At 40.5% G+C, this 15,070-nt stretch overlaps 1 protein-coding gene across 1 annotated transcript in view; it reads left to right on the plus strand.

Moving 5' to 3' along the window:
• ANKRD33B (ankyrin repeat domain 33B) overlaps nucleotides 1-14,956 on the plus strand; it is a 35,924-nt gene extending 20,968 nt beyond the window's left edge. Inside the window, exons 3-4 of the mRNA XM_035125958.3 lie at nucleotides 7,628-7,768; nucleotides 13,108-14,956. Of these exons, the coding sequence (XP_034981849.1) occupies nucleotides 7,628-7,768; nucleotides 13,108-13,961 (995 nt within the window). The 3' untranslated portion in view covers nucleotides 13,962-14,956. The remainder of the gene's footprint in view (nucleotides 1-7,627; nucleotides 7,769-13,107) is intronic.
• Nucleotides 14,957-15,070: the final 114 nt, after the last annotated feature.

Here is a 15,070-nt window from a genome sequence, read left to right on the forward strand (position 1 = left end):
TAAAAAAGTATTAGAGCTGATACAGAATAATGATTCGTGATTATTTTCTGGAATCCCATTACCAGAACATGTGTGTTTTAACTAAGCTGTATTCATTTTTAAAAAACGAAATGAAAAACCGTTACCTTATTTGATAATTGCTTTGTTTCATTTTAAATGCACTGTGTGGCTATAATTTTTTACTACAAAAATATTTGTGTGTTTTTCACAGCTGCCTTTATAGAAAACCAATGCCTGATACGACTTTTTAACTAGAGTTAGGTGGTCTCAGATATTGTATAACCTGCCTTGGGTTGTGTCCACCCAGGATATATATCTGTCCTGTTAAAGGATTAGATTTAAGGTTGCTCTTTTCTGACCTTTATATTTAATTATAATGAGCTCAGTATTAATCCAGAGTGTTGACATTGGCTTGATACTGTCTGCCAGTATCTGATACTGCTCCCTAAAGAAAATGAGGCTAAGTAGACCACAGGATATATAAGAAGTTTCCTATAATTGTATGGAGTTATTTTCCTATTTTCTAAAGCAGAATGACATTTGTCTTGATCACATATCACTGAGTAAGCTGGAGCTAGGTCTGCATGCATGATCCAGTCCACCAAGCCTTCCAGAGTGACCTGCCAGCCCCCAACCCAATTTACTAGGATTGTTCTTTGGGGGGGGGGGACACCCACCAAAACATGGAGAGTCAAGCAAAGACTGTGGTGGTGTGGTAATCCTTCCTAAGTGCTAGCCAGCCCCCAATTCAATTAACCACCAGTAAATTTGGGGCAAAACTAAACAAACAAACAAATCAAAGCCCCTCAACCAGACAGTGTTCTATCCCACCCTGTGGTAACAGCCCTACTAACTCCTGTGTGGATCCAGAAATGGCTACATATTACACAGAATCCTCCATAGCCACTGTCCCCAAATGTGCTCCAAGCATGACTGGTGAGAGGGAGAATGATAATGGACTTGCAAAGACATGTGGATGCCACCTTGGAGGAAGGTTTTTGCTTTTTTAAGGACTTCCTGCCTTTTCAGGATTGCTGCTGGGGAAGATTGGTGCTGCTTCTTGCTAGACGTGGCTATCTTTGGATGCTTTCCGTCTGCTTATTATTTGGGGTGAAGTGATTGTTACCTGTTGGGGTGAAGTGATTGTTACCTGTTACTTGTTTTTAAAGCCAAATCTGAAGCAAAAGGACAGAGCTTTGGCTTGAGTGCAGACACCAAAACTAAGAGTTGAGGGCCCCTCTGCCCCTCCCCTCCCCTGTTAAACAAGTATTGGGTGAAGACAGCGCAAGAACAAATTGCGGGTGTGGGGCGATCCTGGTCACGTCGTCGGCTCGGTAGGGGCGGCAGCCTGCCCGCCGCCAGGGGTAAGGCAGGAGGAGGCGATCGGCGCAGCGATCAGCCTCCCTCCCTCTGTCCCTCTCTGGTGTACACGCCCCGCCCAGGAGGTGGGTGTGATCCCCGGCAGGAGCCCCTCCTCTTGGCGCCGCAATTGGTCGCCGGAGCGCTTCTCCAGCCCTTTCCTGCCACTGTGCAGGACTGGAGGGTGCGCGCCCTGCCCCTGCTGGGCGAAGCTGCGCAGCTCCCCCACTTGCTGGAGCGCCCCTGAGTACCCTGAGTGACCCGAGCCCTGGCACAACGCGCCAGTAAACCCAAGGGGAAGGACGGCTCTGCAGGTAAGATTGCCCTTGGTTTTCCGTCCCTGCAGTAAGCCACAGTTGAGAGTTCTCACCATCTTTGCTATTTGGTTCTAGAAACAAACTATGCTCCCTAGCTTAACTGGGGATCATAGTTTGTTTTGTTCAAATTAGCAATGACCAGGAAGCCAAGAACATCCCTTGGCTTCACATTGTGGTTCATTTCTCCCATGTGGGAAGCAGCAAAGTGGGAAAGATTGGCGCATTCACAGTAAACCATCAACTATGGTTTACCATGATGTGCAAATTGGGCCAGGGTTGACAACCTTTTTTTCAGTCATGATCTTGTTGCACTATAGAGTTTACTACTCTGGCAGAATTGGAGCTATGTTTTCACAATTGCCAAAGTCCTATTATTAATTAATAGACATATATTTGAAACAGCCTTATAAGGAATTTATGCGTTTTAATTAAAGTTGCATTTATTTATAGATTTTTAAGAGCTAATTGTTTTTCAGCATACCACTTAACAATTTGAGGATGGCCTGTCATTTCTTCTATTCCATTTCCATGTCAAATTGATTGCTTCCCCTCTGCCAGAATCCTTACATTGTTATTTTCTGTTGACTTCATTCAGCATCTCTGGTCTTAATACCACTGTTAAACTGTCTTGAATACAGCACAGTTACACATCCCTAGCACACATAATTTCAAGCTTACTGTTACCACCTGAAATTATAACTTAAAAAAGAAGCTCCTGAACAGGCACCTAGAACTCATTTGCATCCAATATTGATTAAAGAAACACTTTAGTTGAGTCCACGTCCAGATCTGTCCTACTTTTTCTCTGTTAACCAGCTACAGTTGCATAGGAGATCCATCCCATCCCATAGTTACTGTGCTCAATTCTCTCTTTCTTGCCCTTTTTCCAGATAGCTACATTTGTTGGCAGCTTTCAGGAGTCTGCAACTGCTCCCACAACTGAAAGAGCACTAAGCAGTTGTAAATTTAAGATTTTTCATGGAGTATTAACATTCTGAATTAATTGTGCATTGTATTGGCAATCTTTTTCCCTACTTATGTTAAAAGAGCTCATAAAAGTAGAAATTCTTTTTAGCATCTTGCATTTCTTCTGCTGCTTCAACTGTGAGCATAAAGATTCTGTTTTATATAAGAGCTTTTAAATGGAGTTATCTGATTGCCATTGGTAACTGGAATTAGCAACTACACCTGAAACTGCAAGTCTGAATGGTGCAACCCTTTGTGTCTGAATTCAGACTAAATAACAAATCTTTTTTTAAAAAAAAAGGTTACCAGGGCTGTATTCAAAGTAGTGTTAAGCAGATTGTTTTGTCAGTGCAAGGATTTATCCTTGAGCAACAGAAAAATCTCCTCTTCCTCTGGGCCCCCAAATTTGTTTTGGGTGTTTCCCCAACCCTCTGGAGCAGCTTTGGGTATGACATGGGGTATGCATGAGGGATGGAGAAAAGGAGGGAAATCCCATTGCACTAAGCTCTAATCCCAGCACAGCTGTTGAGCTCAATATTTCCCAAAGTGAAATATTGAGCTGGAGGACTGAGACTGCATATGAATGACATTTTATTTTAGAATCAGTGAGAGTCTGAGTACTTCCTTTTTTTTTATAGTCCACACACAATCTAGATCTCGTGCAGGGACATCCAACAGGTAGATCACTGGACATCTATGGTGGATCACTGGTGGATCACTGGCTCCCCCCATAGAAGCTCGACAACTTTGGCTTGGGTAAAAAAAGCTCAACATTTTCCCCCTGCACCCCCCAAAAATGGGGCTTTCCCCTCCCTAAAAAAGAGCTCAACAACTCTTTTACCTGAAATCCAAAAACAGAGCTTTTGTTCCTAAAAAAAAGCTCAACAACTTTGACCTGAAACCCCCCCCCCCAAAAAAGGGGGTAGATCACTGCCCGTTTTTAAACTCTGTCAGTAGATCACAGTCATTTGGGAGTTGGCCATCCCTGATCTATTGCATATTTTTTGCTCCTGAAAAGTGCATTTTGAAAAACTGGTTGGTTCATTCCAAAATAAAAGTTCATTGCAGATTGATTCAGCATTTCCACATAGTGTGTCCATTTGAAAACAGATGAAGGTGGTTCCAGCAATGGGGGTGTGTATCCACACCTTCCCTTCTTCATTCATCCAGGGCATATGCAGGGAGGAAAAGGCAATGATAACCTTATCAATGGAGGTTTTCCAAATGCTTATCCGATAACCACACCCACCCACCCTTCTGGATGGCAGGATATAGAGTCAATCAAGATTGAAAGAAGCATGCTGAGGACAAGCATGAACAATTCCAGAGTGACAAAAAGTATGCTTTGGTAACACAGGGATTGTGTGTACACAGTCTGGGCTTATGTCCTTGAATTGCACCACGGTGGCCAAAAGGGTGCCCTTCAGATATTGGACTACGGCTTCCATAATCCCTGGCCACTGGCCATGTTGGCTGGGAATGGTGGGAGCCGGGAGCCCAAAAATCTGGAGGGCACGGTGATGTAAACCCCCAAATTCTACTGTTGAAGCGTGTACTGTACTACGAAAATGTACTGTACTACTGTACTACTACAGTTTTACTCAAAAATAGTGAGGCCTTTTCTGTTAGAGATTCTATTTCTAACAATTCTGTAAGGGCTGCCACCCATTTTGCAGGTGGCAAAGTAAGGCTGAGAGTCTGCTGAGGCATGGTTTTTCAATTTTTTGGGCATGATTTTTCTTTTATTACCATGAGGAAATTAGCACAGGTCTCAGTTGAGGTAAACAGAAGCTTAAGGAGTTAGGGGTACTTTCAGAATGTCAGCAATACTGGGCACCTCAGTAATGAAATACGGTAGTTTTAATGCAGTTGTGAACAATTATTATCAGAAGCCCTTTACCTGAGAAATAGGAGGGAAAATATACCGTACATTGAAAGGAAAATCTAGATTCATTTTATAGAAATGAAGTTATTTTCCACGGATTGCAGTAGGACTTTGCACTTAATGCAGCCCTTTGAAAGGATATTATATGTAACAATCAGGTGCCTGGTTTCTGTAGGAACATTTTGGGCTGCTTTTCCATTTCTAGTGACTCATTGGTGCTCAGAGAGCAGCAGTGATATAAATTAGTAGAATCATAGAATCATAGAATCATAGAGTTGGAAGAGACCACAAGGGCCATCCAGTCCAACCCCCTGCCAAGCAGGAAACATCATCAAAGCATTCTTGACATATGCCTGTCAAGCCTCTGTTTAAAGACCTCCAAAGAAGGAGACTCCACCACACTCCTTGATAGCAAATTCCACTGCCGAACAGCTCTTACTGTCAGGAAGTTCTTCCTAATGTTTAGGTGGAATCTTCTTTCTTGTAGTTTGAATCCATTGCTTCGTGTCCGCTTCTCTGGAGCAGCAGAAAACAATCGTTCTCCCTCCTCCATATGACATCCTTTCATATATTTGAACATGGCTATCATATCACCCCTTAACCTTCTCTTCTCCAGGCTAAACATACCCAGCTCCCTAAGCCGTTCCTCATAAGGAATTGTTTCCAGGCCTTTGACCATTTTGGTTGCCCTCCTCTGGACACGTTCCAGTTTGTCAGTATCCTTCTTGAACTGTGGTGCCCAGAACTGGACACTGTACTGCAGGTGAGGTCTGACCAGAGCAGAATATAGTGGTACTATTACTTCCCTTGATCTAGATGCTATACTCCTATTGATGCAGCCCAGAATTGCATTGGCTTTTTTAGCTGCTGCATCACACTGCTGACTCATGTCAAGTTTGTGGTCTACCAAGACTCCTAGATCCTTTTCACATGTACTGCTCTCAAGCCAGGTGTCACCCATCCTGTATTTGTGCCTTTCATTTTTTTCTGCCCAAGTGTAGTAATGATGGAAAAGCAGTTTCCAAAGTGGTTGTTTGAATCTGCTTTATGGGGTTTTGTGGAGTTGGGCATGCCTATTTCTTGATTTTTGTACTGTAAATTACCTAGAAAGTCTAGGAGTGTTCTGAAGTTATGTAGGCCTAAGAGTGTTTGGGGCTGGGTGATCAGACAACAGTAATAATCTCCAGCAGCTACCATTGCTGATCAATTCAAAAGGACATGAGCACATGATAAGGATGGGAAAATATCAGAAGTTCAAATCAGAAACATGCCTAAGAGCAAGGCAAGTAGAGACACTCCGAATGAATGCCTGACATTTTCACTTCTTTTATAATCTTTGGAGACCTCATCAATCCCCCAGAATTTTGCATTATTGTACCCTGTCACTATCTAGGTAGAGGGACTCTGAAAAAGGGCTCCGGTTAGGAAGGAGGCAACCAAAGAGCACAGCTGTCCATAAAATACCTGAGTGTAATTAAAGCTGCCTAAATAGATAAACATGCAGCTCTCCTCCTCCTAGAATATGTAGATTTGTTTGGGTGCCATGAAGCCACTGATCATTAAAACTGTACCAGATGTTCTGCTATGGATTTTGTTTAATTGATTGTATGAAACTTCTTCATAAACATTCTTGGACAAATTTAACTGACTGACATGTATTGCAGAATATTTAACTGGACTGCAAAATAAGACGAGGGAACTTTTTTTATACAGCTTACAGTAATTAAGTTGTTGTTGTTGCAGCTGGCTGACAGACTACATTATTACACAAACCATCAACCCATCATACAACAAATGACAAGTGGGGAAATGAATGAGCAATAATGGCACTAGATGTTTGTCTTGTTCTGTCAGTCCAATTACAAGGGCTTGATGGTTTAATTGGTCTTCAGACTGTTAGCTCCCTAGCGTCTATAATTTTAGCCTGTGATAGATTTTTACCACTCTACATATTTCAGTGATACTGGCAAAGCAGGCAGACCTTCTGTTGGGGATTATGCCTGATATGGTCTGCTGAAAGCATTTCTAAGAATAAATATACTGTGTCTATTTATTTATTTACTTATTCAGTCATTTTAGTTCATAATCTGTCCTGTCGCTAGTTCAGGATAGTAGAAGCTTAATGACCAGGGTTTTACAGCAGAGTTGGGAAACTGAACCCTCTTATGGCTGGGAAGGCAACAACAGATCTTTAAACTATTATTTCCGCTTACCATAGACTCACACAAATTACCATTAACGTAATCATATTTATAACTCTCATGCATTCTATGTAGGCCTGCCATTGGTGATTATTTGGAAATTGCATGTGATGGCAATGAGCGGCTAGGAGGAAACTGGATTCATTATCCAGTGTTTCAAATAGCTTCCTATAGCTTTCCAGGCATAACTCAAAAGTACTGCCTTAATCTATTTGGCACTAAATTGTATGAACTCTTAGAACCCACCTTCTGCCATGATTAGCTTAAATTATCCTTCTGACCAGGGATAGGGAATATGGATAATAGACCAAATCAACTTTCCATTAAATTTAGGTTAATATACTGCAAACAAAACTTTGTATAGCTTTCATTTCTAAGGAAAAGAAGTACGGTAACTGATTTTATTGTGCATTTGCCAACCATTCAAAGAGACATATTCAGGCACCAGTGACTGTGTGGGAAGGAGAGGGTGAAACCCATTTTGTTAACTTCCTTATTTTAGGATTGAACCAAGCCCGTAGCATTTTAATTCTCTGTAGTGGCACTTGCCCTGTGGAACACCCTCCCATCAGATGTCAAGTCTATAAGTAACTATCTTACTTTTAAAAGACATCTGAAGGCAGCCCTGTTTAGGGAAGATTGTAATGTTTAATGCTGTGCTGTATTGTGTTTTTAATATTCAGTTGGGAGACGCCCAGAGTGGCTAGGAAAACCCAGCCAGATGGGTGGGGTATAAATAGTAAATTTTATGATGATGATGATGATGATGATGATAGTTTAGTGGTTATTTGATCTGTCCTGAAGCTTCAGAATATGATAGTTAAAATAAAACAAGTAGAATTCACAGTGGTTTGAAAATAATACACTTTTGTATTGATATTTTTTATTCTTTTTTGTAGGACATATTACTATCACACAGTATTTATTAAACTATTATCCTGGCCTTGATATTGAGAAAAGGAATGCCTTTGGATTTACTGCACTCATGAAGTCTGCAATGCAAGGCCGAAGTGAATGCATCAGAGCTTTAATGTTGGCAGGTATAGAAAAATCCTATGCTTCATTATCCTCATTCCCTTGAACTACTATAAAGACTACTTCTAAATGAAGGACTGCAGCTCTTGCCTCCTCTAATTACAGATTGGACAAAGAGAGAGAGAGGAAGAGAGAAATGCAAAACCATTGTTTGCTTATTCTTGTTTTCCACCACTGAATTTTCTACAAATGGATCTCATTAAGTAAACTAAACTCATTAATTTATTTATAAACATGAATATTCTACCATATTTTGCAAAATCAGTACCAAACATGATCTACGGCAGCTGAAATTTCCTTTCAGTGCCTGCAGGGTTTACATACTCAGTTCAAATAGAAGGCATGGTCCAGTGAACTTGTACTAACCCTTGCAAAAATAAGTTTGCATAGTACAGAACTTTCATAAAACACAATAGGAAAAGCAGACAAAGCAGCAGAGAGTAACAATTGGAATACTAAAATTATATTAAAAGCACCCTGAAATAGAAAAAAATAAAAGTCTTCAGCAATCAGCTGAAGATTAAAAGAGAAGAGCCCTGGCATGTCTCTACAGAGAAGGCATTTCACAGTTGTGGTTCCACCACTAAAAAGACTGTCTTGAGTGCCCATCTTCTGATGTTACATAAGGATGGAGCAGAGCCTCTGAAGTTGACTTTAACTGGCAGCAGGCTCGCTTGCTTATTTTAAAAAATTTCTATATGACTCTTCCAAATGGGTGCTATGGGGGCATACAACACAATTAAGACAGTGTTACTAAATATCCGCAATAACAATAAAAATGGGACCCAGGTGGCGCTGTGGGTTAAACCACTGAGCCTAGGACTTGCTGATCAAAAGGTCGGCGGTTCGAATCCCTGCAACGGGGTGAACTCCCGTTGCTCGGTCCCAGCTCCTGCCCACCTAGCAGTTCGAAAGCACATCAAAGTGCAAGTAGATAAATAGGGACCGCTCCAGCGGGAAGGTAAACAGCGTTTCTGTGCGCTGCTCTGGTTCGCCAGAAGCAGCTTTGTCATGCTGGCCACATGACCTGGAAGCTGTCTGCGGACAAACGCTGGCTCCCTCGGCCTATAGAGCGAGGTGAGCGCCGCAACCCCAGAGTCGGACACGACTGGACCTGATGGTCAGGGGCCCCTTTACCTTTACCTAACAATAAAAAACTAAAAACACACATCTTGAAAATTTACAATTTTTATTCACAGGGTTATTTCTAGAGTTCATAGAGACCAGAGTGTTTTTCGTGTATTTCAGGTTATCAGGAAATGGGTTAATAGCAAAGTGCTGTAGAGATGGGCTATTACTGCTGCTCATTTTAGGGAAGCTGTCAGGATGGCAGTTACTGACCAGACATTATATTTAGAAATAATTTATGGATTAAGGACTGCTCAGCAATTGAAAGAAATAATGGAGCTTGTAGAGTGCTAAAGAGGATGAAACATGGATTTATTGCCAAAAGGCTCAGGAGAAACAGAGCTAAGCTATTGCGGCCTTATTTTGAGAGAATATCCCTAAGCCAGGGCAACCCATAGTGAGTACTCATTGCTTTTAGCAGATATTATAGAACAGGAATTCATACAAGATAAAAATATGTTCTTCTATTCAAATACCTGAAGGCTCCCATTCGTTAAATATGGTTTAACATATGGTAAAATGGTAAGATATACAATTTCAACCCATCTAAAGGCAATTGCACAAATATTCTCAGGTGCAAATTTCTCCTGTGCTAGTTAGGTTGTTGTAGACCCCAGCAGTTGTTTGAAATATTTGTAAAACTTGGGCCTAACCCCACTTGCCTTGGGTGTCAGCCCCATTCATTCAATAAGATTTACTTCTGAGTAGGCTGTTATGTGACCAATTTACTCATACTGAAATGAGTGGAAAAATGAAGCTATGAAACATCTAAGTTAATATTGCCATTTTAAAAAAGAAGGGCCCAAAAGTTCCTATAAACATGGAGCTTTTCTGATGTTTTTGCTGGATATTTCAAGCATATTTCATTTGCAGATAATATTGCAATATGTGTAGCTGTATTAATTTAATGGAATATTAATATTCCAAACTGACTGGGATGTTCAGGTTACTTATTCTGAAAAAAAACCCGTTTGTAATATTAGATTTCTCTCTGGAAAATCAGGTCTAAGTGGAGATGGACACGTTTCTTACAAGCTGATTTTCAGACTCAATGTAATTCAGAATGATTGATAGAATGCCATGACACTTGGAAGGAGGACTTGAATATTCATGTTTGACCCAGGTAGCAAAGTACCTAACCTCATTTATGTTCATGCGGGATTAGTTTTAAAGAAGTCACTGCAATACTTCAATAGTGTTTAAAGCAAATCTTGTATACCAAATAGATTTCCTGAGAAAGAAGATACAGCAAAAATTTGACAAGCTATTAGAGAAGACTTATTTGTGGTCACTGTGCATACCATCTTCAGTATTTATATCTACAGCTTTACTGGTAGAATTTCCCCATTTAGGCAGAGAGGATGTTGGAGTCAAGAGTTTGGAATACCATATTCCGTTTATTTCTTTTCTAAGCCCTACTACAACAATAACACAGAAAACATTATCTGAGCTCTGTATTTTTTATACTGTTCATTCCATTAGTATTATTTATTACTTGATTCAATCTTCCGTGTTCCATGTTCAATGTTCATATTATCTTCAGAGTCTCTTTCAGTGATGGTACCAGCACATACTCCAAGGTATGCTAGCTTACCAGTCACCCATCTGTGCAACTGGAGAGAGATCAAACAGGAAAGACAAGTTGCTTACCAATAAATTGTGTTATTTGATTGCTCATCTGTGCAGTCACAGCTCATGTAGCTTCTTCACTCCTGGTGCTGTCAGTTTGTTGAAATTGTCATGGCGAGGCTGAAGGAACTGAACAAGAGGCATCTGCCTCACCTGTTTCAGGCCAACCGTTCTGCCTGAAAGGAGGGGACAGGAATACCAAGTCCCTGACTAACATATTATAAACTCCTGAAAATGTTTTACACTCAAGTGTGACTGCACAGATGGCCACCATTACAGGTAAACAGCCTAATTTTGGTGCACTTGATCCTGAAATACAATCTTAAGAACAGCTGGGAATGTACACACATGGAGTAGCAAAACTTCAATTCCTAGAGCAGGAAAAACAGTCATCTACTTTAAGTTCGCCTGAGATAAAACAGCAGAAAATTACATGAGCAGGAATACAGAATGTCATTTTTTGTTGATAAATAAATATAAATAAAACAAAAACACAGCCAACATTTTTTATTTAGCAGAATATAGAGTGGTGTGCTTTAGTATTTGTCAGTATAAGGGCTAGAGATAAGGAGGGGTAAGCGAACCGTATCTTCCTATCACCTTTCCTCCTTTTCCTGTCTGGCATCCGATGGTTTCAGATAGATATACCTTTCACTGACTCTTATTCTGGTCAGATGTAATCTCAAATTAACCTCTTAACCATTCATGAGATTAGCCTAAATCCACAGATTTGGGTTTCTGGCTGTGCCATCTGGTGTGCTAGAATTGTCAGCAAACACTATTCACATCTCTTCCAGTTGTCCTTTCGATAGCTTTTGTTTGTTTTTTACTGGTACTTTTTGTTGGCTGTTTAGTATGTATAGTTTTGTTTTCATCTGCAAAATGAAAGGTCCATTGTAGACCTAACATTCCGAGTCTCCTGGCCATTCCCCCTTCCAGTCCGTTTTTGGAGCTGGCTGGGGTGCAGAGTTTACATGGCAGGCAAGGTGGGGGAGAAAGAGGAACATATGAGCAAGACTCCCTTAGATATCATTCTTTTTCTGAATTGTAGTCCTTCCATTAATTGTATATCTATCTGTTGCAAACCCCACACCTGTAATTTGCTACATTTAGAGATGCAGTACTCTGCTTTCAAAGGCAAGTGCAAATGTAATATGAAATGAATAAAAGTTAATTTGTGTGAACAAATGTAACCACAGCCAAATTTCATCTGGCCCTCTCGGGTGGGTTTGATGTTATGTCAATTGCAGTTCCTTTGCAATAAGATCATCCAGGAGGGAAACACTTCTCAGCAGACTTGTGTTCCTTGCAAATATAGAAATAATAATAATCCGTGCATTTTGCAATTGCATGCATGCAGTTTTGGGGATGTAATTGCATTTTGAAGTTTGAGGTTTTAAATAGCTGTATGTGATATTTTGCTGTTCAACTATACATTGACACTATTTGCATTCTTCTGGGATTACAGAGTTCCTTTTGCCTTTTACACAGACAGGACAGATTAAAATGTAGTCCGCAATATCATTTAACAAATGTTGAAAACAAATGGGGGGGGGGGGAGGCTGAAGAAAAGTAAAGGAGAAACGTGAGTGGAGATACACCTATTTAATTATGGTACAGTCATACCTTGGTTCTCGAACGCCTGTGACTCGGACGTTTTTGATCCCAAATGCCGCAAACCCAGAAGTGACTGCGAACGTTTTTCGGAAGTTGCGTCGGACTTCCGATGGAGTGCAGGCTTCCGATGGACTGCAGGAAGCTGCTGCAGCCAATCGGAAGCTGGGCCTTGGTTTTCGAAAGTCAAATGGACTTCCGGAATGGATTCCATTCGAGAACCAAGGTACGACTGTACCTGCATCTACAGGAAATAGCTTGGATCTAGCCGTGCCCACTAATATGGGGCCACAAACAGCTTTATGCAGAGTAATATGGCCCTTAGTCTACAAAAGGTTACCACCCCTGCCATGGGCTGTAACAAAATAAGATAAATGGAAGTTTAAGTTTAATGTGAGAAGTGTGTGTATGGTAGAATCATGTTTTCCTAGGAACAAAACCTAGAAAAACCATTCACAATCTACACTTCCACAACATTCTTTACTGGCAATTTGAATTACGGTAAACAAATATTTAAAATACCTCAGAGATTAACACAAAACTGCACTTTGTTAAGACTTTTGAGATTGATACAGCATTTTGCAAAACTCCAACTCAATGAGACAATGAAATGCAAGGTCAGGCAGCAATTATTACTTGTGTTCTGATGATGACACATGTTAAACATCACTCTAATTTCTGATGGTGTAGCTATGGGGTCATAACAATATCTGCTGGCTCTCACTACAATTCTGTACTGAGCAATAAATATCTAAATAATTTGTGTAGCTAAAAAAACAAAGTAAAATTGGGTTATTTTATCAAAATATTAACTGACAGTCAAAACAGAGTTGTCAAGCAGCTAAGGTTTTAGAGTTCCCTAACACAATATCTTACAAAATTCAGGATATGCTTAGCTTTACCTATACAATGTGGTCAGCTGCTCTTTTTTATAAAATAAAATAAAACTCTCTCTCTTTTTCTCTCCTTTGAGGGGCAAGCATTTATGCCACAGACCCGGGCCGTGGATTCACTCCTCAGGAATGGGCATGTTTCACAGGAAGAATAGAATCTGCCTATCTTATGCAAAGACTTATGGACAAGCCATGTGCTGAGCAATTTTGTGACCACTATGAGCTAGAATGGCCAAAGTTGAAAGAACGTCTTGCCAAGGCTGCAGAGCCAAAGACCTGTTTGCAAAAGATCTCGGAAGGCGTGAGGTCAGTAATAACTTCCAGAGGTTTCAAAGGCCCTGAAGAAGATGGTGTCCTTGATCATATGGTTCGGGTGACGACAAGTCTAAGGAGCTCTTTTGTTGCCATAGCTTGTAGGACCGTGTGCCCTGGAAGTCCGCCTGGCATAGGAAAACGCAGGCCTGCTGTACAAGAGATCTTTAGGAAACAAAGAGCCAAGGAAATCAAATCTATGGATAGCAAAGACCATTTTAACAGCTATGAGAAGCTGTTTCAGAACTCCAGAGTTATGTTAGTCTCCAAAAAGAAGGAAAGGCGAGCCAGCCTCCAGCCTTTCAGTCTAAATGTACCTCAGGTTAGCATTGTGGTTCCAAGGAAATCAAGCTTGCTGCCACTGCACTTGCTGAGAAGGAGCAGTGTGCGCCCAGGGTTTGTCATCCCCAAAGTCCGAATCAACAAGGCACCTCCACCTACTTTCCAGCCAGAGAAAGTCAGGCGAAAAAGCAGTGCTGGTGATGGAGCTTACCTGCAGATTCCTAAGTGGAGGTATAAAGAGCTGAAGGAAGAAAGGAAGAAGGCAGAGGAAGAAGAAAAGAAAAAAGCAGAAGCAGCTCAGAAACAGAAGCAAGGGTCTCCCGTGAAAAGCAAGACTTGAACTGAGGCTGAGACTCATGATAGTACTACTGAGATCAACACAAAAGTCAAGTTGCTGTTTTGGGGCCAGCTGAATGACACAATTTAAAGGAGAAGAAATCATCTAGAGAGCAACCGATACGGTAAAGTGTACATAGGTCAAGAAATGTAAGGAAATATTTATAGAAACTGAACAGGTTTAAAATATGGAAAAGGTAGTTTTCTCAGGGTGGAAAACAGGGGTAATGGGATTAAGCTCCAAGAAGGGAGAGTTAGTCTGGATATCAGACATTTTTCTATACATAAAAGAGTATTAAGCTACAGAGTGTGTTTGCAAGGGAAACTAATATTAAAAATAGATTACATAAGCACTGGCTTGAGGATAAGTGAAAAGACAAGTTTACGGATTTTGTACAAGTGTATTATGATCTCCCCATCCCCCACACTAAAGTAAAGGGCTTTAGCTTGATGCTTGCTTTTAAGAAAATATGGACATTGTAATGAAATTTCAAAAAACCAAACATTGAAAGGATGCAAAAATCTCAGGGCATTTTGTAGAAAACCAACTTTATGAATAAAATGTTTGTAAAGCATTTCTTATGAAAGATAGAGTTAATGGAAACAAAATGGTATAAAATTATATACAGTATTTTGTATTGAATGAGATTTTACTGTTTATAAAAAGTGTAAAAACTACTATGAATTGGGTTAATTTCACAAAAATGCAACATTTCTGAGGATCCTCCCGTTATTTTTTTCAAGATTATGCCCAACTTTAGGTTCTCCTACTTCTGTATTCTGAAACAGATCTGCAGCAAAATTTGCAACACAATGTTCAGGATTCCAGCTGTCACATTCCTCAGCCACACCATTTTTATTTATTTATTTTTTGAACTCTCAACAGCCGGTCAGCATGCTGTGGCCACTGAACATTTGAGCATATTTTGAATCCCTCCCGACTTCTTCCTAAATATGTTTTCTTCTTCTGCAGACCCCTATACCTGCTGATACATTCCCAGTTTGCATGTTGGCAGTGCCATTTTTGCTTTATAAGAAGCTGCACTTGTTTCTTGAACATCAGAAATAGAGGGAATGGTGCTTCTTCAAGGCATTTTTAGTAGATGCAAAAAT

This window comes from Zootoca vivipara, chromosome 8 (assembly GCF_965207765.1).
Source record: "Zootoca vivipara chromosome 8, rZooViv2.hap1.1, whole genome shotgun sequence".
Lineage (NCBI taxonomy): Eukaryota > Metazoa > Chordata > Lepidosauria > Squamata > Lacertidae > Zootoca > Zootoca vivipara.